A 24,246-nucleotide genomic window follows, 5' to 3' on the forward strand; every position below is an offset into this window, starting at 1 on the left:
ACCATAAATTTGGCTTAAGTGGTTAAACCTCGACTGAATTGGAAGTCCAGTATTTAATCCATGAAGGCAGCGGGTATTCATTTAATAAAATACTTGTATTAGCCTACTGTAGCCTACATGAGATTTCACAATCAGCAACATTTTTTATTAACCTATTTTCTTATTTATAATAGTTACATTAACACCAAAATGCAGCATTCAAACATTCATTGTGTCCAAGCATTCAACAAGAAAATGTTTGAAAACATTTTGTGGCAGGAGACGAGACCCCATAAGCCATAACATAATATAACCAGTGTTTCTCAACCTGGGGTCTGTTACATTTAGACATGTTGCACAAAATCACTATCCCCTGGAATTACAAATGAGGGGCCAAATACATATAATAATTTCTTAACATTTAAGGCCCAATATTTCTACAAAACACTTGACAGCCAGTCATTTTGAGGACAAACAAGAATTTGAAGGGTAAGTTACATATGATAATGATGTACCGTGCATGTTCAAATCATGTTTACTTTACTTTATTTCCGACCACTTTCCAAAGCATCCAGGAGGATCCCCAGACCCATTTTAGAACAACCACTCAAGTTGATGGCAGCGAGTGATACAATCTTCATCACTGATGGTCTCTGGCCTGTTTGTGTAGATAAGGCCTCTCAATAGGGGTTCCTCTGCTCAGGACACACACACACACACACACACACACACACACACACACACACACACACACACACACACACACACACACACACACACACACACACACACACACACACAGTTATATTTCTGTGTTATTTTATATATGGCATCTAAAACCCAATGACAAACAAAACGTGTCAGCAGAATTGTTTTTGCAAAGAAACTTACCGTAATCGCGTCTTGCTGTACTGAGGAATTACAAAGGTCACAATTACTCTCTTGAACACAAACATTTTATGTGACAAATCTGCATTTTCAATGAATATCACAGGAAGTGTAGCAAATTCCAGTGGTGCTTGTGAGACTCACCTGAGTGCAGATAGTATAGCAGCACACACAAGATTATAAACAGCGTGACCATGAAGACTATAACACCACTGTAAAACCAGCTGGCTGTCTCTGGAACAGACACAAAGCTATTAGTTGTCAGCCTTAACACTGTACTGCCACCATCTGGTACCTAAACATCATTGCAGTTATTTGGGAATAAACAAATTGTGTTCATTGTTTGTGGTGAGAAAAGACTGCAAACACAATTTGAATAAGCTATGACACATCACGTGCACAATGCTATATGTTGCTTTTAAACAAATGTAACAACATTTCAGTTCTTCGTAACTGTCAGACAATTTTCTCACCTTGGACAGTCAATGTGACGCTCTTACGGATGGGCATGCGAAGGGAACTGTGGGAAACACTACAGACAAACTGACTCCCTGAATCCCTGAGCGAGGCCTGGATGTAGAAGAAGGCTGACAGTGAGTACGTCTTGTCCAGGTGGTGTTTGTGGCTAGAAAAGACAACGTTCTCCAGCCTCTTGGGAAGTGGAGCGCCAACTCGCTTGTTCGACGCCCCAGGGCCAGGTGCCTCTTGGTAGTGGTACCACTCAATATCCACGTCCAGGGGATAGTAGCCATCTGCTGTGCAGACAAATTTCTGCTCACCACCTTCTGGCAGGGAGAGGTCAGTGTCCACATTGAGGGTAACACGAGGAGGCTCTTAGGGGGTCAAAAAGAATTAGGATTACTATACCGTGGAGATTACTTAAGTATATTTAAATACCTATCAGCCAAATGCATTTTAATGCTTTCATGTAAATCATGGTATTATGTTTCTTAGCCACCTCCGGTAATGGCATCCATGCAAGGCTATATTTATGACACCATTGCTTTCACACCAGGGTCCACGACCTATACTCACCTATGATATGCAGAACAATATCGTGACTGGTGAACAGTGGCGGCACAGACACAGAACAGACATACGACCCCTCGTTGGAGATCTTGACGAGGGATAAGGAAAGGGAGGCATCTCCTCCTACCAGGTCCTTCACCGTAACCCCTTTCCCCTGTGTTTGCCCTGAGCGGCTAGCATGGCTGAACTGTTTGACTCGCTCTCCGCGCCTATTCCAATGCCATTCCATTGTGAGGTTTGGCCCCTTGTGGTCAATGGCAAACTGGCAGTGGATCTTTTGGTCTGACAGCAGTCGCGCACGCACCAATGGAGTGTGAGTTTGGAGCACCATGGCCACTGTACAAGCAGATGTGAGGAACACACAGAGTATATACAGTATGAGGCTTGTCTCCTGTTTGAACTAAGTACTCAGTATACAATAACACACACACACACACACACACACACACACACACACACACACACACACACACACACACACACACACACACACACACACACACACACACACACACACACACACACACACACACACACACACACACACACACACACACACACACACACACACACACACACACACATCTGCTTATCTCCCAAACATAAACCAAATGCAGCTGAATGAAAGCAAAGCACAAAAAACAGGAAGACACTGCAAATATGCTGACAAGTGCATAATGTGTGTATAGACAAATCTGCGGAGTGCTGCCCTGGGCGCAATCATAACTGCGGCTCTCATTACCACCACTTGACACCGCAGTTATGGTTGCCGACCATAAAGACGCAAACCCAGGCTACACAAAATGTAATATGCAAAATCCATTAAAAGTTCTACATGAAATGTCAGCTCTTCGTGAAAGCAAACTGTGATCACTGTTACCCGAAGTGGTGATTGTATCTCTATCTCCAATAGCCGGCTTGATGCGATGGTCCTCCTGTGCTGAGGGTGGCATAGCAGGGGTGTGTCTGAGGAAGCCGGTGACAGCAAACAGACCCTCAGTATGTTTGAGGGAGCAGGTGAACCAACGGTCGTACTCCTGGGCTCCATGGCTAGGCCAGCGGAGCTGGTTTCCTTCTGTACTGTGCCAACGCAACTCACACTGCAGCTGATCTGCAGCAGCACCCTGTACATATCTCTGCAGATCCACCTTTGAATCTAGAATGACAAACGGGAGATACTATAGAGCGTCGCAGTCCCGCCTCCTACCCGGGACCAGGAAATGAAATCCAATGCATTATTCTCATAGACATTTCGTAAAGTATTTATTTAAAGACGGTTACGCCGCGGACAAAGCCAACTCGAGTCGTGACAACTCATGACAACACAAACAATATTTTGGACCAAACAAATAATTAGAAAGAAGAAAAACAACAAAAAAAGTGTTGTAACCTGCCGTTTTTTTCTTCTTTCTAATTATTTGTTTGGTCCAAAATATTGTTTGTGTTGTCATGAGTTGTCACGACTCGAGTTGGCTTTGTCCGCGGCGTAACCGTCTTTAAATAAATACTTTACGAAATGTCTATGAGAATAATGCATTGGATTTCATTTCCTGGTCCCGGGTAGGAGGCGGGACTGCGACGCTCTATAGGGAACAGAAGACTACAAGCAACTCTTAGATGCTATTTTTTATATCTGACATCTAGAGTTGCAAACCCTTGACAGCCCATTCATCCAAACAGACAAGTCTGATCTGATTGTATTAAACGACACTAACCGAGTTCTCCTGTATAAGAGGCTCTGAAAGGTTTTAGGCTAAAACGACAAGAAGTTCTGAGAAGCAGACAGGCAGCAGATGTTCTGGTTCTGGTCCATTTATTTCAGGGAAACAGTATAAAATCAGCAGCCGCTCCTGTACTCCACCAAAGCCACCATAGACATGTTATAGTTTTTGTCAATAAATGCTGTGCAGGTGAGTTTGGATTTGGAAGTGTTTGTTTTCAATAACGCAACGTCCTACTACTAGCTGCCTCCTGCATTATTTGAAAACAGATGGTATGCATTCACCGTTTCAACAAGCGCTTCCAAACTCGAACAACTATTTTTTTTAAAAAACATTATCTGCATTGGAAGTTATTGTCAGTAAGTAGCTCATAACATAACATATCTATGGTGGATTGTTATGAAACAAACCCTTGACAGATACAAAGAGGATAATCCAAGCTTTCCATACAGCTGCAATGCTGGTGAGTTTAACATTGTCTAATATAATCAGATTAGATCAGATTTTTCTGTTTGGATGAATGGGCTGTCAAGGGTTGGTATTGCAACTCTAGATGCCATATTTTAAAAATAGCATCTAGGAGTTGCTTGTGGCTAGAGGAAACCCACATGCCCAAGCCATTTGGTAGGGTAATTGTAGGAATAAATGTAGGAATAATGTATTCCTATACTGTAAAAAATACAGTAAAGAATGGAATAGAATAGAACCTTTGACAGCCTACAGATTACTTACTGGTGACCAAGAACGTTATTGCATGAGGATTGATAGGAGTGTCCCCAGCTTGACCAAACTGCAGCAATGCATCTCTGGGAAAGAACTTTATCTCAGTGTGATTTTCATGGCCGATGAACAAATAATGATCAATGAATTGACAAGCCAACCAAGATGTTTGATGCATGCACTGGAATCCTGTGGGGGGAGGGGGGGGGGGGTGGAGAGAGAGAGAGAGAGTCATGATGACTGACTAAATTTAGCAGGAACACTTTTACAGATATTTGACTACATTTAGCACTTTTACACATCACGTTACAGATCTATTACAAAGCTAGAAATTACCAACCTGCGCAGAGATACAAGTAGATAAGAATCTTTAGGATTAAACCCATGGTTTATTTATCGGTAGAAATTCTTGAACATAACTTTGTGCTTGCCTTTATGTACAGTATAAACTATAAACACATCCAGAGAATGTGTACAGTGCCACTACCAACTGCTTTTACTTTCGTTTACTAGTGCAGGTCTTCTTCTTCTTCTTCTTCTGTCGAGTTTTATGGCGGTTGGCAAAGCTAAATGGTGCATTACCGCCACCTACTAAACTGAGTGTGGAACTTTCCACACAATAAAACATTTGATTTACTGCAGGTCCTGGTGTCAGAGTCTCGTCACAGTCACGCCACCCCGTCCCCGCCCCCGCCCACTACATGCATTGTACGCACAGCGTTTCCGTATCCGCTGTCTGATTGCCCGATTGTCACTAGACAGGATATAGACATAAACAAGTAGAGTAGTCGAGCGAATTTATTTGATTCCAGTATGGAGGCAAATATATGTCTATGGAGGCAAACGCTTTCGCAGGGCGTATCTGAAAACGAGTACTTTGTTGTCCCTGGGTAAATAAAAAACTAAAGTCACGTTACTGTTATTATTGATATTAGGCCTATGCACACATCCTTTAGCAATAGCATATCAGGTAGAACGTAGTGTGAAATATTAATTATATTGGGGGATCAAAGCTCTTATATAACTCCGTGTCTCATGCAGTGCTCGTGTGGTCCTACTCGTGGCACTGTGACTGTACGGCCGCAAAACACAACAGCGAAGATGGCGAGAACGCTCTTTCACGAACACGTTGATACGGAAGAGAGGAAGCGCTCCGCTCCATCCAGTTAAAACTAAAACTTTCTATGAAGCATGCGCTGGATAAGGAATTGTGTCTGCTAATTTCATAGCGTATTTTGCGAGTACTGCAATAACGCACTTCTATTAGACCGTTATCTCACTAACAATGGACAAAGGTATCGTTACCGTTTTGTATCATTACAATCAAGCACTGCTACTGCGTATCTAATAAACAATCTGTTCCCTGAAAAATGTGTATAAATCATGACAGCCCTTGCATGGCAACGTTAAACTCACCAACATTGCAGCTCTAGGCCAAGCTTGAATTATGTAGAGTATTTGTTCATGGATTTATGATTTGGCTGAAAGTGTAATTATGTATTCTGCCGCTTGGCCAGTTCCCACTTGAAAAAGAGACTCGGTCTCAATGTGTTCTTACTGGTTAAATAAAGGTTAAATAAATCCCCTTTCAATCTGCCGAGCTTTTGTGTCATAAAAATCACACCCGTGTGAACTGAGTGGTGTAAGGTTTTATATAGCATGATCAGCTGTGGTCTGACGTAATGTCTGACGTAATGAAATAAGGTAAGGTATTATGTAGCCTGATCAGCTCTGATCTGACGTAATGAAATCACACCCGGATGTGATTTCACAACTGGCTTTTTCTGTGCAGAGAAAATGACCACGGTTGCTACGGTCATCCAGTTCACCCGGGTGTGATTTAATTACGTCAGAAATTATTTTGAACATAGCAACCATGGTCATTTTTTTATGCACACAAAAGCCAGTTGTAGGAGTGGTTTACACCACTCAATAGGAGTGGTTTACACCACTCAAAAATCCGACATGTTATGAGCTACTAGCCCCTTTTGGAACCCTACTTAAAGTTTCTGACATTTTGATGACTTTAGACGTAGGGTTCCTTCCCGTTGACTTCAAGCGACGTGCTCATTTCAATATGCAGGCTGACTTACCCTCTCCGACGCGTGTCTGCGCTGTGGGTGTGATGCTGACATATTCCAAAAGAAGCATATAAGAGCTATAGGAGACAACGGAGACAACCGAACCCCCCACGAACGGCGCAGAAGCCGTTAAGTATTTTTAATCTTTGTTAGACCGTTTTGGCAGCTCTGAAATTCTCTCTTGACTTCCTTATTGACATCCCATTGTCCCGCCTCCAGCACCGTGGCTGGCTACCTGCGACAGAGGCAGGAACGCGCAGATAGCCAGCCAAAAATACTTAACGGCTTCTGAGCCGTTCGCGGAGGGTTCAGAGGGTTGTCTCCTATAGCTCCTATATTCTTCTTTTGGAATATGTCAGCATCACACCCACAGCGCAGACACGCGTCGGAGAGGGTAACGGCCGGGCTCCACCGGGCGCGTCAGCGTCGCGTCTCCGTCACCGTCAGGGAATGATCCCTTTTTAATCAATGAAGGGTGGCTCCACTGCCCGCGTTGACGGAGACGCGACGCGTGCATTAAAATTGAACCGGTGCGTTTTTTGACGCGACGCGACGGAGACGCAACGCGTCCGGTGGAGCCCTGGCGTAAGTCAGCCTGCATATTGAAATGAGGACGTCGCTTGAAGTCGACGGGAAGGAACCCTACGTCTAAAGTCATCAAAATGTCAGAAACTTTAACGTAGGGTTCCGAAAGGGGCTAATGAGCTACTTTCTGTCAAGAAATTCTGTGCAGGTGATATTTTTTCTGTAAGTGCTGGAGTTTGGAAGCACTCATCGTAAGTCACTGAATGGCCTTATGGCCCTGTGTACCACCTGTTTCGCATTTGCACATAATGCAGGAGGCAGCAGCGCGACCCGTTAATAAAAACGAGTGCTTCCAAACTCAAGCAAAGAATCACCTGCAGAGGATCTTGACAGAAAGTAGCTCATAACATGTCTATGGTGGATTTTTATGAAACAAAAGCTCGGCAGATTGAAAGAGGATAATTCAAGCTTGGCCTAGAGCTCCAATGTTGGTGAGAGTCAATGGAGGTTATTGCAACTCTAGATTCACCCCATTATAAAAAAGTTGCAAATTGCGGCTAGGCAATCCTGTACTTCAAGTTCTGCCAGCAGAACTCCTGCTGGCAGAACACCAGGTCCTGGCTGATCCATGTACTTTGCTTTGACGTATGTTTTCATCTGCTTTCAGAGTCAGCAGTTCTCCAGGGAGGTTTTCTACTGGCTAACAAGCTGTGTCAGCCCAGATCCCTCTCTACTGTTCAGAAAGATGACTGGGCTGCAGTGAGCACCCCCATCCTACAGGCACTCGGTGAACTCTCCAGACAGGATGATGGCAGCTGTGAACTGAACACAAGCGCCATCCAATGGAGCAAGAGGCTAGTGTGTGTGTTATGGTGCAAGCTGCTGTGTGTTGAGAATGAAGAGGATGTTGAGACGGGCTGGAGGGAGAACCCTTTCTTCACACTCCAGACCGGTCTTCCCGAGGTCAGCAGTGTTGTGTTGCTAGAGCTAGTGAAATCAATGGGAGCCAGTGAGATCTTTGGACAGTTCCTCCTGGAGCTTCCTCAAACTCAGGTCTGCACTGAGCTGGGCAGGCTGGTCGAGCACATCACGTCTAGCCCTACTACAGAGGAGGACATCCACCTCCTTCTGGACGTGTGGTGGGAACTGTGGAGGGGGAAGAAAGGAGAAGATAACATGGAGGAGATTTTCGGCAATCAGTTTGCTCGTCTCTCCTCCCAAGGTTGTCCCTCCTCATCTGAAGGTCCATCTCATCAGATCGCTAAGAGGATGAAGTTGGATTCATCAGTTCTAAATCCAGCAGCAGTAACACTTGCATCCTCCTCTGCCACTAGTGTTGTAACCGTTCTCCTTCATGCGCTGATGGACATCAAAGATCATCTATCCACAACAGACCTCTGCTGCAAAGCCCTGTCCATCTGCCTCGACACTCTCTGCACCTGCTTCCTCATAGATGAAGTAGTCACACTTTCTGCTGTAGACAAATTAAATTTCATTGCTAGGGTTGTGATGATCAGAGAGAGAAATCACATTAAACTTAGCTCTGAGCTGCTCCAGGAAGCCCAGAGGGACCTGTCGGCATCTCACAGCCCAAGTCCATTTAGACACTCTGGAATTACCCTAAGCCAAGCACTGAAGATCATAACTGAACTTGCACAGTGTTGGCAAGACAGAGGGCTGCTGAAGACAAGTGACGATCCGAGTTACTCAGCATTTAAGCTTGACCAAAGTATTCAAAGAACCCTCAAAGCCCTGAGCTATGGGGACATGACATTACCCAAGACTATGAGTGGCACAGATGAGTGTCAGTCCTTCATGGAGCTGAAACACAGACTCGGAGGGCTCCTGGAGTCACTAACATTCCCTTCTATACAGAGCAGCCCTGAGGTAATTGCTAGAGTTACCATGGCCATCATTGATTATCGCCTGGAAGATTATGCTGACTTTGCTGTGCTATTTGCTTCTGAAACCAGCTGGTCCATACACGACAAGCACTGGATGGAATGCCTGGAAAGGAACCAGTCAACCTTCCAGCAGCATGAAACGCTGATGAAACTAGTGTCTACGCTCATTGCTAAATTCTATAGTGACTCTGCAGTCGATGTAAGCCAGTTCAGAAGACTGATGAAGATTGTGGTAGACATTTTCTCAAAGCTCACCCTTGAGGACAAGAACAAATCACTGGCTGCGATACTGGGAATCTCTGATAAAGGGTTATTTGGCTACTCTCTCCCTAGCGCAATAGCAGATGGATTTGGACAAGAACTCAACATGGCCTTCAACTGCATCATTCAGGGAGGTGGTGGAGCCTCTGCGGCAGTGTTGCAAAACAACCTGAACACGGCTGTTTCCTTGATCGCCAGAGTGGCGTTTCAAAACCCCGAAGCCACTTTAAAGAGTTGCTGCCATGCTGCTGTGTTCAATAAGGGGGCTTTTTCTCTCATGGCGAAGATCTTGCAGCAGCTACCTGGACTGAGAGCAAAGCAGAGACGGGACAGAGCACAACAGAGTGATGAAGAGGGCAGGAGCCTGCTCTGTAGTTGTCTGCAGGAGACGATCACAACCAAGCTGTTGTCAGCCAATGAGAGGGAACAGCTACTCAGGTTCCTGGTTCTGTTGATGGAACCTGTGATGGAGGCTGCGGGAGAGGATGGGATGCAAAGTTTTCTATCCATCCAGGAGGTTGTTGGAGACTTTGTCCTCCCTCACCTGTACACAATAAGTGAGTATACTGTCTCCTTCTGGCTTTAAAACATCTGGCCTGTGTTGAAAGCAGTCATAAACAACAAACTGACATAATCTATTTATAGAATTATTTGGGCTGAAATATAAATTTAGTTTAACCCATTCAAATGGGAAAGCATCTGTATCATTTTCAGATTTTAGTGTTTTAAGTTCACAGCGTGGCACAGCCACAAAATAACACGCTGCAAGCTTGCACATCTGCTATTTTTGAAAAATCTTTCAAAGTGTAGAATCGGCCTCAGATCTTAATGGGTTAAAACATTGCATTATTAGGGAGGCATGGTGGCAGTCGGTAGTGCTGTCTTCTTTCGTGTATCGTCGTCATATGTCCAGCTCAGTGTCACAAAGCCACGCACCCGTCTCTGGTCCCACGTGGAAGAGGCCATCCGCTTTCCCCCCCAGGTTGGCAGAGGAAGTCTAGCGCCCAGGATTAGATACACTGGGTTAAAAAATGGGTTGCAAAAAGTTTAAAAAAAAGATTGCATTATTGTTTAGTGGTAGTTAAGTTATGAATGGAAACTTCTTGTCTGCCTGACAAAATAACTTCGTACTGATGTCTGCAGAATGTGGTCCCATTAGCCTGGAACTGAGTCTCCAGCTTCTCCATGCTGCCTTCTCACTGGACCACCATGATTCAGCTTCTTCTCCACATTGGGTCTTGGATTGCTCTCCATTTCCCCTGCTTTACACGCTGGCCCAGCTCCTTAACCAGGCCATCAGGTAGGTGCTTAGTCTCATAAAGAATAAATTTTATTGTCACATCACATTCACAAGTTTACGTTTACAGTGAGTGAAAAGAGTGGGCTAAAAAAGCAAAAGGAGAGCAAGTAGAAAAACCGAAAAGAAACATACATATTTGTCTCTCGAGACAGACTGTTAGCTGTTTCTACTTCATTTGCCGATGTGTTTCTCAGATTGCATACATATATAATGGTGATATATTTTTTTAAAGCAAACTAAAATGTTTGCTTTGAACCAGTGGCGTTTCCAGGAATTACATTTTGGGCAGGCAAGAATTACATTTTGGGCAGGCAAGATGTGTTAATTGTCGTCCCCCTGCGCACAATCAGTAGCACTAAAGGTTTTCAAAGAGATATACCTGCCAGACAGTAGGATACAAAGGCTGAAAGGCACGCATTTGCATTCCAATGGGTGATTGAGGGTCGCACTCTACCGCAACGGCCAGTCCGCTGTCCACTAATAGTTCTCAGGTCTTGTTTTTGTCCTCAGTGTATGGATTTTGGCCAGGCAGAAAATGGATTTGGACAGGCGGACGCCTGTCCTCGCCTTTTTGTAGATACGCCTCTGCTTTGAACTATACTAGTACCTTTCACTTCTTTGCGGTGGCTGAGGCATTCTTGTTGCGTGCAGATATTTCTGGCAGCAGCAGTACTGTAGCCAAAATGTATGTGAGGATGCATTTGCACAACCTGTTATGCAAATGTGGGTACTTGGCTCATGAAACGCGGGGGATGCATTCTAGCGTGCATGTGTGTGTGTGATTCTGCAAAACAAGCTGGTGTTGTGTGAAGCGACCAGTTCACTCCTGCATATATACACATATTTATATTAAACATACATATTGTGCCCAGGCGGTGGCGTAACCGTCTGGGCACCCGACTGGTGATCCAGTCGCAGTGTGCCGCGGGTTCGACTCCCGAGCCCGACACGGCCTTTACTGCATGTCTTCCCCCATCTCTCTCCCGTTTCCTGTCAGCCTACTGTCTGTCCCTTCAAAAACCAATAAAAGGCGTAAGCCGCAAAAAAATATCTTTAAAAAAAAACAAACATACATATTGTACAAACAAAAAGGTCACACCAGTAGTCACCAGGTGCTGACCGCAGGAGATAAAACTTTGACTTAACCCATTTAGGCCTAAGGCCTTCTTCAGGGTATGAAGAAGGCAACCATACCCTGAAGAAGGCAACCTGCTTGCCGAAACGTTGGTTTAATAAAGTTTCTAGCATCGTGACTACGAGCTGTGCGGCCTCTTTCCTTAAGTCAAAGATACATATTGTAGCAAAAAAAAGCAACAGGTATTAACTGTAGTGTATGCACATGAGGTTAGACATAAGGTGCAAAAGAAGCAGCACAACGGCAGGTCCACATAAGAAGGTAGTCTGCATAAGGTACCACACATACCCTGAAAAAGGCAGTTGTCTGCTGAAACGTTAGTTCAAAATAAATTATTGGCACCTCAGCTATATCAGTGTGTGTGGCCACTTTCTTGTCTCTTGAAGACATACTTTTTAGATTATTCTGCCGTGTACTACAAGGATTTTTGTGTATGTAGCAACTAGTATCCTTCTGCACGGAGTCTGCGTAAGCCAAGGTAACACTCAAGTAAAAATACACATGGTAGATCCACAAAGGAAAGTAGTCTGCATCCAACATAAGGAAAAACGGTGTTAAAGAAAGTGTAGCAGTGTGTCAGCTGTGTTCAGGCCTTGTTCAAGTTTGACCACATGACATGTACTTTCTGTTTGAATAGTGGCTTTTGTTTTGTCTAAGCCTGATTTATACTTACTTGCGTGCAGAAATAGCTCACAATGTGTCACGCTGCAACATGTGAGCTTGTTGATTGCCTATTTTTGGTTCTTTTTGGTGTGACACCCGTGGCGTGTGCAACTAGTGTAACTCAGGCTTTAGACGTCAGGCGCTTCCACTTGACTTGCCTTTTAGTGTAGTGATAATAATGACCTTGATGTTTTTATTGCGCTTCTCGTCAAAAGTGCTTTACAGGCCAGAAAACAATACATTTTTACATACAGTAGCTCACATATTTCCCAAAATGTCCAAAGAGACAGACACACACACACACACACACACACACAATTTATTTATTGTAATAAATATATTTTAATGATGCACTAAAATAACCCTCAAACCTTTGTAAACTAAATACACGTTGTTGCCACCAGATGTTGGGACCATTCGCTAGAGGACGTTGGGCACCATTTGCCAATGGACCTCAAGGAGCTCCTGGTCTCTGTGCTGACCGCCTTGGCACAGGTGGTGGGTCGGGAGGTTGCGTCTGCCCCCAGTACCTGGTCCCGAGCTCTCTTCTGGCTCTACAACAAGGTTGAGGAGTTGGACTGGACTGTCCGGTTCCACCTGAAGCCTGTGTGGGGGGAGCATTTCAAACACGAGGTGCCGTCATCACTGCTGGCTGTATGTGATCTGCCTGAGCAGGTAGGATATGGAATATAGATTTGTCCTGTGTTGGTTGTTTAACGGTACCCATTAAAACCAGGAAAGCATCTGTTATTTTAGATTTTAGCAATATATAGCATATAGCATATTCAAAAATAGCTGATGCAAGAAGGAAACATTTTAACTCAAATATTTTTAGATGGGGATCGGCAGCCAAATACATAATTTTGGGGGTCCTTGACATGAAAAAGTTGGAGAACCACTGAGCTTTTCAGAAAACTTTTATGATTTTTGAAGACATTTGTAGAATCGTCCCCTGCAAAGGGACATTTTTGTGCTACATTTGCTTTAAAGGGTAATCAAATGAAACATTTTAAAATCTTTACTTTGATTCCCACTCCCTAGGAGTGGTCTGGTCTGGAACTGGCTCTGTATGGCCAGGGAACCGGCCTGCTGGCCTGGGTGGAGTGTTGCTCCATATCAGACAGCCTCCAGTCCACCATGCTGTCCTGCCTCTCCCTTGACCAGCGTCAGCCAGTCCACGTCAACATGTTCAGCAAAGGCCTGCTGGTGGCCATCACCCAAACCCTGCCCTGGTGCTCCATCTCTGAGTGGACCAGACTTCTCAGAACCTTGAGATCCTTGATTCAGTCAGGCCAGCTCCATGTTCCATATTCCCTGGAGTATGTGGACTATCTGCCCCTCCTTAATCTAAGGGAGTTCTCCTGTGAGCTTCGGCTGTCCGTTCTCCTCCTCCGTGTCCTGCAGTTCCTCTGCGGCTCCAGTTGCTCCGACTGGCTGCCGGTAGAAGGCTGGGCCTATGTGGGGAGGCTGTATGCCCATTCCATGAGGGAGATGCTGGAGTCTGTGAGAAGGAAGCTGCCCCTCACTTCATCCAGCACATCGTCCATCTCTCCTCAAAGCGCTGCTACATCCGACTCTCCCAAAACATCTGACCCCATCTCCGCATCATCCAAATCTCCCAAAGCAGTTATGGACCCACCAGACGACATTTCCCCAGTGAAGTCGACCACCACACCCGAGACAGCCATAGCCATCACTTGCTCATCAGAACCATCTGTCGCCACTCCACCAAAGGAGCAACAGAAGAATGGAACAAGGACAGTTTGCAGCCAGGAGGTTCTTTTTGTATTGAGTCAGCTTTTCTGTCACGTCCAACATGTTCAGGTCAGACATTAATTTATCAACTACGCATAATTTCACATTTTGTTCCACTGACCTAATCGTGGTTATTCTACTACTGCATTTACGTAGTCAGAACATGAAGACTTAAATATATATATATATATATTTAAGTATTCATGTTCTGACAATGACGATGATGTTATGTCTCTAGACAATGTAGACAGTGGTCTATTCTAGTCAGGCCCTTTCCTTTTTCCCCCCTCTACACTAAATATATTCTCTGAATAGCAGGATTGCGCTGCAACGCATTGTGAGCTTGTAGATCGGCTATTTCTTCCAAATGTTATTAAAAGGGTCTGATTTTTCTCTCAGGTCATGATGCCAGGGGGGCAGTGTGAATCTCTGTTCCTGTGTGCCCTGGAGATCCTGACTCACTATGAGGCGGTCATGGCTGCCTTCCCAGATAGTTGCAGCCACTTGGAGATGGACAACACTAGGCACTTCTTCTCCACCATTACAGAAAACCTAGAGAGCAGAGAAATGAAGGCCGTCCTGCAGCAGAAGATTGCTCAGCTCATGGTTTCTGTGGCGTAATATAGCTCATGTTCTTCCTCTACTTTGTACTACTATTGAAGATTTGGAATGTAGAATTCTTGTTTGTCAACCTGTTCCAAATACATTATTTCTTTTTTCGGAATCTAAGAATTCCTTTTGATTTAAGCCAACTTTACTACAGTAGATAATGATGGTGTCGATCTCCGATTGAGGCTTGACAGGCTTGTGCAGGGCCTGAATATTCAAGATAGGTAGAGGAACTATCCAAGAGAGGCCAGCCTGTGGCCGGTAAATTCATGTCAATGAAAACTACTTTGGGTGACGACTAAATTCCAGAAGATAATAGGTTCCATCCAAACAGGCTGTCAAACTATTTAAAAGGTTTACTCGTTGACTGGACAAATACTACTTGCTTTTATAACCGCAATGACATTGAAAAGGAAGGCATGATCAAATTATGTTGATTGAGCAACACCATCGTGCAACAGAGCATAAATTAAGGCTTTTGGCACAGTTGGTGCATCATTTTTTTCTGAGACTAAAGCCATTACACGTTTTTCTCAATACGACACATCAATGAATCATGTCTGTAGTATGCTTCATTGTTTATTTCAAATTGCAAATATGGAGTGGTTATTTTTGTCTGCAATTCTTTTTCAATAAAAACAGTTATTATTCATAGTGTTTTGAAACTTTTTTTTTTCAGTGGATAAAAGGCACTTCATAAAATATATCTACTGTAAATGCAGAACATGTTCAAACACAGAAATATAGAAAAGGTCTTGGTGCTTTAACATTGACAAAATCTCCTTGACTGGACCGGACCTGAGTGTTAGTCTCTTTACAGTACATTACGATTACAGTACATAGTACACATACAGGATATGGTCTTGCTTTAAAAAGCTCCAATGTTAAATATGTGGGAAACAGATCTGTAAAAGAGACTTCCCTCATCTCAATGTCGGTTCAGTTCATTCTACTAATGGATTGAAATAAGTTTAACTACCGGTAATATAAATGTCTGCATCTATATAGTACAGTGTATACTGTATATATACTTACTGTATATTAATATACACCAAGATTAGTATCTATAAGCCCTAATGAAACGAAACACTTGCATAAATAGCAAATAAAATCAGTCGATGTATATGACTTTAAAATGTGTGCTTCATAACGATGTTGAATGATATAACTATATAATATCTGAATTTCATAAAGTGCGCTGCACGAAACAAAACCAAACAAATTAAAGCTATAACAAACCAAAAAACTAATGAGAACAGTAGCAAGAAACTAAGTGAAACAACTGGCTTAGAAAGAAGGAAATTCAGAATTTTATTTTTCTGGGAATGGATTTAAAAGAATAGATTATGTTCATTTTGACTTCGACTTGTCTGTGACTTCAACCTTCCCTCTCTTCTGTCTCAGATAGAGCCTGTAGGCTTTCCTACACAGGAGACTAAACCAGTAGATCTGAGGAGCCAAGAGAGTGAGGCAGGCTATGTTGCACTGAAGAGGCACATTGAAGGCCGCCTTGTGCAGGGGGATGTCATACTTTCGTCCATACATCCAGTACATATAGGGGAAAATCAGGATACGACAGACGAAGAAGCTCAGTAGAACAATGACACCATTGATCACGTGGAAGACACTGTCTTGAAGGTCCAGCTAGTAGACAGTGACAGAACAGTGATTCAATTTAAAAGGTCATGTAAATAATTACGACTACAAATGTGGGCAGGATTTCAGCACGATTTCATTCACTTCCAATATAAAATGAAACGTAAATATTTAAAAACATAGAAAACATATGTGAATTTTTTTTAGTGGAGGTAGTTCTGTGGCCTATTGGCAGTGTGTACCAGAAATATTGCACAGATCAGTCCAGCAGTTTGCAAGATTAGCTCAGAACACAGACTGAAAAGGCTGAAAGGGTCGGAGACACTCCGATACGCGTCGCGTCTCACCTCACTACGCCTCTCAGCCATTATAAAATACCTGGTAACCTGAGACCTCTTGTGGCTTATTGCTTTAAAGTCTATTATACTTGTGCATGAAGTGTTAACAAAAGCCCATTCACTCACTGTATATCTGTTGCTTGAAACTGACAACATCACGCTTTTTGGTTGACTGAAAACTACTGGTTGACTAAAAAGCGACAGTCTTACTTACGACAATTGATTAGGCATTAATAGGTATAGTAGGCACCAGCAGCAGTCAACCACAGTTGTGACAATTAGGCCCAGAGGTGGGGTGTCCCAGTCGTCATCATGTTTACCTGAATGAGGATCTTTCCCAGGGAGATGAAGGGAGTGCTGAACTCTAAGGAGAAGATACAGCCACAGAAGAAGTCTCCTACTCCTCCTCTGAAGAACTGTAAAACAGGCAAACTATGGTCATCAATGTGTTTATAAATACACCCAAAAGAAAACTCAGACTGATCTTGTTCATCAGAGTCTCAAACTAATACACCCTTGCCTTACTAATGTGCTACCCTTAAACAACAATCACAAAATAATTATTAGAAAAATCAGTAATAAGCCGGCCATTTTACAAGCGTAGCTTTTCTCAGATGAAGACAACTGTACTCAGCAAGGCTGCCAGCCAGTTAGCCAGCCAGCCAGTCAGTCAGTCAGTCAGTTAGTCAGTCAGTCAGCCAGTATGTCAAGCTGACCTCACCATAGCCCTTCAAACAGAGTGAAAACATGTCAGATGCATTGACATTAATAGTATGCACCGCAAACAACCGCACACGACACACCATGGCGTACACCCAGCCACACAAACAGACAAAAAAAAAGCACGAACAGGAAAGAAACAAAGGATGATAAGCTTGTGTTATGACAAAGTCAGAAATTAGTTATCTGAGAATTGAGAAAGACTTTACTTCATATATTTGTATTTATATTTTTGTCTCGTCATAATGCTTGTTGCACTAAGGTCCTGGAGTACAGAGTACAGATCTAATGACAAGCAGTTTTATCTTCTATCCAAAAGATAATGTGGAAAAATCACCAATACAACACAGACTATAAACAGAACATGTCTGTCTAGTTAACCAGCATTCCATATTACAGTACATCTCCATATACCTGTAGACAACCAGGTGTACTGTGGTGTGTGCGTGCGTGCGTGCGAGCGAGAGAGAGATACGGAGAAGAATAGATTCATCCTCACCAGAACAGCGGGCACGAAGATGAGTAGCAAGACAAGGTGATGAAGAATTAAGAGCCATTCCTTGCGGACATACTTCTTCACAGTGTGCAGTGAGTGACCCACACTATCCTTGCCTTTGGCCTTCTGAATATGGTAGTGGCTCAGGTACATGGCAAATATGTCATAAGCCATGTAGGGAGCTCCAAATAACACGAAACCATCCACCAACCAGTGTCTGGGTGTTGTGAAAAGACAGAAAGATTTTTTTTAGATTTTTCTTTGTCTGTAGACTGACAAATCATAGTAGGCTACTGTATAATGTGTATAAATTGATCCACATATGAAAAACAACTAGCGGTGCTACTGTAATGTTATTCTATGAACCTACCTGTCAGTCATTACATCCTTGCAGGAGGCAATGATAACTAATCCAGCAGCGGTCGCCAAAGAGGCATGGATGCCTGAAACCAACCTAACAGTTGAACATTGTATAATGGTTAGTGGGGGGAAAAACACTTATTTTGTAGGGTTGCCAAATGCCAACCCTAATAAATACGGAATCGTCCCTCATTTGTAAACTAAACCTAAACGAATGTCCCTTATTGAACTGATAAGGGACACACTTTGTTCCTTGATTTTAGGAATCAACCAACGACGCACGTCTTGCTAGTTCAAACAATATACATAATTATATAAGTTAGTCAACACCCTGGCCTAGACTTTTGGAATGCAGTAACGTAAGCCGCCACTCGCGGACCCGAGTTGTCACTGTGCTTGGACCTCTCTTTTCTAATCCGTCTACACACCAAATCTCTTTCCCAAAAAATAGAAAGCCTGATGACGCGAGTTTAAAAAAAATATAGCCGACTCGTTGTTAGCTTGTAGATCGTCGGGCGCCTCCCTTATTTAAATTTCAGATAGTTGCCAACCCAACAGTGAGAAATTAATATGTTACTTCTTTGAAAAAGTTATATCGTATCTTACCTCTCACTAACGCAAACCACGTCTACATCACTCCAGCGTGTAAACGTTGATCTGAGCACGGTTTTCAAGGTTATGAAAAGACCGGGGAAAAACACAGCCCCACATGCTAAGATTGTAAACATAATCGGTCATACAAAAATGTTCCACTTCCATCAGAAACGCGACAGCGTGGCGACAGAAAGGGACGAGTCCTCTGCCCTCAGAGGAACTCGTGGAGTAATAGGACTTGTTGATCCAAGCCTAGACTAGACTGTGGACCTGAGATCAATGTCCGACAGCAATAATACGTATTCTAGTAGCCTAGCGTTCGCCCGTTTACGGCTGCTACTTGAACAACTTCCCTGTTATTATTATGAAGTAACCCCACGTCATCATGAGAGGGCTGGTTTCTGTGTTCTGTGTCAATACGACATAATCTGCGTTACGATTTACTGCTCAGTGCTCTGATCCGGCCTAGAGCCCGCCTCCTACTGTAACTGTGCGCCGTACATTTCCGCGTCCGCTCTAGACGCAGGTCGCATACGGATGAGCAAACTGCAAGGTTTTCTTCTTCTTTAGGCAGTGGATAACCCTTGATGTTGCATGAATGATGACAATAACTAATGTTTTGTACGTCATAATTTTATTTTAAGATAAATAATCTATTAAATACGAAAAACGACTTAATTGATGATGAAACAATAATTCATATTCAGCTTCTCACTACCTTTATATGGCCTAGCTAAACAGTAATTAACCTCAGCAAATAAGTATCAATGCATTTTTAAATATATAAACAATAATATTTGATTTGATTTATTTTTGCTAATTCATTATCCATACATCTGCTCCACTATCTCCAGCAGTTGAATAACCTCAGTCTTGTCTGTTGTGTACTGGTTGAAAACAAGGTGCCTGTAACCACATCTGTCCAACACCCAGTGCAGGGGCTCTCCTGTCTTCTCGATGTATTGCTCAATGCTCCTTCCCCTCAGCTCGCCTCCATAGGTGAACAGCACCACGGTGCTCCTCCAAACTCCATCACCTAAGACACTCACGTACTTCTCCACTGCTCTCCTGTCCCTCTCTTTGAAAGAGTCCACAGGGATAGCCAATATGAATGCCATTTTACTTCCTGGGGGACAGAGGGAAGGGCTTAGTCCAATCTCCAACTTGACTTGTTCTGGCTGGGCCATACCAAACATGCTCCATCCAGGGGTGTCCACCACTGTCATAGTCCACCTTGACATGTTTCCATTAGCCACAGCACACTGGACAGTCTTTGTACCCATGTGAAACGCCTCTCTGTCCAAGATGAGGTTGCCTGCTAAACTCTTGCCAGATCTTCTCCTTCCCAGTAGGATGAGACCTAGGCCAGCTCTCATAGCAGGTGGCTCTGCCAGGAAGCCTGTAAAGAAATGATACATAGCAATGGCTTTCAAATCAATTGTAACTAAACACACGTTATAAAAAACAAATAAAAACTAGCATTCTCTTGATGAAGTGAAAAATTTCCAGAGTTCAATGTTTCCCTGATCATTTTATGTTTGTTTGTGTACAGCCTCTTCTTAAAAAACCTGGTGTTATCCCAACATTGTTTTTTACAATTCCAGGCCAATTTCTAAATAGCTATTCTTTAAATAAATTCTGGATATCACTGTCTCATTACAACTCTTAGTAGCCATGAAAAATAATATTAGAATAGGTATTTGAAAAGTTTCAGTAGCGAAATCAACACTATACTTTAAATGTTATGAGTACTGCTTATCGGGGTCACAAACGATCTTTTAATGAATGCGAACACAGTGGTGACTATTCTGTTCCATACTCCCGAGTGCAGCATTCGATACTATTGATGACCACAGCCATGTTTTATTGGAATACAGCAGTGGCATATAATAAGTTAATAACTCATACATGAGTAATCATATTTTTTGACTAGGTTTTGACTACATAGGACAGAACTTACCTCTAGGCAGAACTGTTGTTCTAGAGGCCAGCCACACCTGCTTCGGTATCCCATCATGCATCACTGCCATGTCTGCGTCCTCTCTGCCTCCCTGCCACCCCCTCTCCGTGTTCCTCCTCAACTCCTCTCTCAACAAGGTGTACATCCTTTGCTGCATCTCAGTGGGTCGCATGTTGGCCTCCACCATCTTCTCTATCTTTTGTACCATCACCTGCACCTGACGCCCCGAGGCTGTGTCCTGGCTGCTCATGACATGGTACCTATTGCCACATCTCTCCAGAAGCCACTGTAGCATCCTTCCCTGACTTTTTATATGCGTTTCTATAGGCAGGTGTCCTGTCAAATCATTTAAAAAATAAGAGTTTAGTTGCACGCATGCTTATTTAAAAAACAAAAAAATATTCATGCATACTCTACTTTCAAATCTTTATGTCGTGTGTCGTCTGGGAGGCCCTCCCAGACGACACACCCAGCCTGTTATTATGTGAGGGCTTTTTAAGAATGCCGCCCTGTCTGTCTTACTACATTATTGTAACACATTGTGTGGGAGAAGGGTGCAGTACTGTATTCATACTAGAAATGCACTCTGTCGCGCTGCCAACTTGCGCTTTGTACACAAGTAGGCCTACTAGCAAGTTGGCACCTCGACAGAGTGCATTTCTGGTTATTATTATTATTATTAGTAGTAGTAATAGTACTATCACAATCACAATTCTTACTGTTAACATTGAACAATAATGATCATACACTATGTTTTACAATTTCATTTGATTTTATTTCCTGAATTACCTAACTTATCTCCGTGGGTGAAGAGGATCATGGCTCTTTGCCAGATGGTTGTCTCAAGCAGCCTCAAGTGGGCTTCCATGGTCTCCCACTTGTCCTGGCTGAACTGGGACAAGGTGGAAACCACCAGCAGAATGGCATGTAGCTCCGGTTGGCAGAGAGCCATTCCTCTGCACATCTCCCTGGCGGTTCTGTGTGGGGTGGCGTGCCAGGATGACCAACCTGGCGTGTCAACTACTGCTACCTGCTTTGTGTTAGTCACAGTAAAAACAAAAAAACAGAAAACATTCATATTCATCAGTGTTGGACAAACTTTCAACCCCAGTCCTCGTGTCAAAGTATAGATACTCTTGGTCAAATTTGTAGGCCTACTTGAGTTAAATACTTCAGCACTTCAATGAAGTGCTGAACAACACCGCTGGCTGGCTTAGTTATAGTGCTCGGTGTGAATGGCCCTCAACATTTCCACTTTAGGTCACCCAGCGGTATTGCAGCTGTTCATACTCAAACATACATACGTACATACAGACAGACATACAGACAGACAGACAGACAGACAGACAGACAGACAGACAGACAGACAGACAGACAGACAGACAGACAGACAGACAGACAGACAGACAGACAGACAGACAGACAGACAGACAGACAGACAGACAGACAGAATTCCTTTCTCCCAAAATGTAACAAGTTTCCCCAAAATGTCAATAATAATGAAAATAGCTGTAATACCAGCTCACAACGCATCACAATGTACTGTATATCTATGTTGTTGTTTTTTATATCCACCTGCTTCCTACAGATCCAGCCTGTCTCCTTGGAGCTGTGAACAGTCTCTGTAGTAATCTGGAACGCTCTCCTGCCCAGGATGGTGTTTCCTGCAGAGCTCTTCCCACTCTGTCTCTCACCCAGTAACAAAATCACCAACTTGGACAAGCCTGAGTCTGGAGCCAAAACATACATACACATATATACAGTACAATACAGGCCCAGACATATACAGACAGAAAGTACTGTAAATCCGTACAAATCCCTACATACATTTACATTATAGTTTACATACATTTACATTATAGTTTACATACATTTGTAACTTACCAAAGTAGGCTGGTCTGTAAGCTGTCATTTTAAATTGTCTCTAGTAGTCATATAGCTGAGAAGTGCTGATCTAATTTTCCAGGAAGTCCGCAGTCTCTATTTTGACCCTCCCTAATATAGAGACCTCCTTTCAATTATTTTCAATTCCTTCCTTGATTCAAAGGCTTGGCTAACCTTCTTCCTTTAACTCAAGTTTTAACAGCCTCCAGTCGACTAACTCAGCATGGTCATCATGCCATAGCTTCATAATCACAGTTCCAAAGTTCACAAAGGATCATTCTTTGGAAGCAACAATACGTCAATAATGAATTCTTTGGAAGCAACATTGCGTCAATAATGAAACCAAGTAAGCACCAAAGTTCAGATTATAAAGGATATAATGCTAACTTGCAGAGAGGCTATTCCCATCTACTTCCTCTAGATATGTGACTGGCATAGTAATTCAGTAACACTGTATCAGTTGTGCCTCCCTAACAACAGAGAACCTCTCTAACAGACATACTCAGGGCAAACTAAATAAAACCATGAATTTGTTTTGTGTTCATTTGATTCAAATTTGAGGACTATTCATATGAAGGGATCGATTTGATTTAACTAGAAATAGGCACGTCACATTGTTTTATGGAATTGTACAAAACTGCAATAATCAATGGATTATTGTATGAAACAGATTATTTCTTTTCTGGTGCTCTATAATAATAATAATTTGTGTCCTCTTTTGTTTTGGGGGCGTTTGCTACAGTACAGCATGGTGGCTCACAGTGTTACGATGCTCCCTATTTCCCAAGCTCCTATAAGGTTCAATAACCACAAAGGGTGGCGCCTACTCTTTACTGAAAAGCATGTTATGCAATTAATAATCCTGCACAAGGAAAACTGCAATGAAACAAGGAGCTCTCTATATTTATCCAAGCTCCTTGGTTGACTCTGCAAAGCACCCTTGAAGACTAACATCCATAATAATAACACTTAAAGGGTAGAACCACTTTAGAGGTTTGGGTAGTGTAGTTACCTTGCCATGATGTAACTCCAAATGTGGACAAGAAATCAAAAATAATTGCTCCAGTGATTAGAAATTGTCTGTCTGTCTCGAGAGTCTGTCTCGAGAGACTAGCTTTTGTGTGACACTGTACTAGTATGATCAAGTAGTAGGGCATTATTATTATTTATTTATTTTTATAGAGGGACAGACATTAGGCTGACAGGAAATGGGGAGAGAGATGGGGGGGTGACAGTGACATGCAGTAAAAGCAGTCAGGATCGGGAGTCGACTCCGCGGCACACTGTCAGACTGGATTACCAGCCAAGGTGCCTGGACCGCTGAGCCACGGCCCAGGCCGTAGTAGGGCATTAATTGACCAAAAACGTAAAATATGGAGATAAGAGGTTTCTGCCCTACTTCAACGATATATAGTTTGCATCTCCCTTTACTCTCTGGGATGGGGTCATGCCATGCAACCAGGGTGTAGACAGGCAGGGAGAGAGAGTAGGCCTATTCCTGGGTACTGATGGTATCAGATCACGCAACGTTGTGCAAGGTGAAGCTGAAATTCCTGGGCCATGGATATAGACATGATTGAGTGCACAAGGAAATAGGCCACATTAGTCCCTTTTGTCTCCCCCCCCCCCCCCCCCCCCCAAGTCAAAATTTGTTTACACAGTCATTAGTAGCCTATAAGGTTAAATATACACATTCCATTGATCATTAATAAAACCTCTTGGGACATT

General features: G+C 43.2%; 4 protein-coding genes across 6 annotated transcripts; 1 reads left to right on the top strand and 3 right to left on the bottom strand.

The window, feature by feature from the left end:
- Positions 1–510: 510 nt before the first annotated feature.
- Positions 511–5,894, bottom strand: dhrs13b.2 (dehydrogenase/reductase (SDR family) member 13b.2). 3 transcript variants are annotated; one of them, XM_079514119.1, is made up of 8 exons: positions 5,754–5,894; positions 4,350–4,526; positions 2,777–3,052; positions 1,903–2,232; positions 1,341–1,700; positions 1,012–1,101; positions 871–885; positions 511–674 (listed from the first exon to the last, which is right to left on the bottom strand). In XM_079514119.1, the coding sequence occupies exons 2-8, from the start codon at positions 4,513–4,515 to the stop codon at positions 574–576; spliced, it is 1,338 nt and encodes a 445-aa protein (XP_079370245.1). In that variant the 5' UTR covers positions 4,516–4,526; positions 5,754–5,894; the 3' UTR covers positions 511–573. The 3 variants fall into 3 exon arrangements, with proteins under 3 accessions (XP_079370245.1, XP_079370244.1, XP_079370246.1); XM_079514118.1 differs by lacking the exon at positions 5,754–5,894 and adding an exon at positions 4,678–4,915; XM_079514120.1 differs by lacking the exon at positions 5,754–5,894 and adding an exon at positions 4,678–4,915 and having other exon boundaries at positions 871–890.
- On the top strand, positions 5,378–15,229 carry gemin4 (gem (nuclear organelle) associated protein 4). Its single transcript, XM_079514100.1, has 6 exons — positions 5,378–5,632; positions 7,611–9,665; positions 10,252–10,408; positions 12,611–12,881; positions 13,248–14,030; positions 14,361–15,229. The coding sequence occupies exons 1-6, from the start codon at positions 5,623–5,625 to the stop codon at positions 14,580–14,582; spliced, it is 3,498 nt and encodes a 1,165-aa protein (XP_079370226.1). The 5' UTR covers positions 5,378–5,622; the 3' UTR covers positions 14,583–15,229.
- A 628-nt stretch (positions 15,230–15,857) lies between these two features.
- Positions 15,858–19,141, bottom strand: LOC306932361 (TLC domain-containing protein 3A-like). The gene is made up of 5 exons (XM_079514139.1): positions 18,687–19,141; positions 18,091–18,174; positions 17,724–17,937; positions 16,825–16,920; positions 15,858–16,214 (listed from the first exon to the last, which is right to left on the bottom strand). Exons 1-5 carry the CDS (start codon positions 18,806–18,808, stop codon positions 15,921–15,923), a joined length of 810 nt encoding a protein of 269 aa, XP_079370265.1. The 5' UTR covers positions 18,809–19,141; the 3' UTR covers positions 15,858–15,920.
- A 357-nt stretch (positions 19,142–19,498) lies between these two features.
- LOC306932046 (GTPase IMAP family member 5-like) lies at positions 19,499–21,586 on the bottom strand (the record flags this gene model as incomplete). The annotated part of the gene is made up of 3 exons (XM_079513751.1): positions 19,499–20,073; positions 20,635–20,970; positions 21,424–21,586. 3 exons carry the CDS (start codon positions 21,584–21,586, stop codon positions 19,499–19,501), a joined length of 1,074 nt encoding a protein of 357 aa, XP_079369877.1.
- Between the last annotated feature and the right edge of the window lie 2,660 nt (positions 21,587–24,246).

The sequence above is a fragment of the Electrona antarctica genome (assembly GCF_951216825.1).
Source record: "Electrona antarctica genome assembly, chromosome: 11".
Lineage (NCBI taxonomy): Eukaryota > Metazoa > Chordata > Actinopteri > Myctophiformes > Myctophidae > Electrona > Electrona antarctica.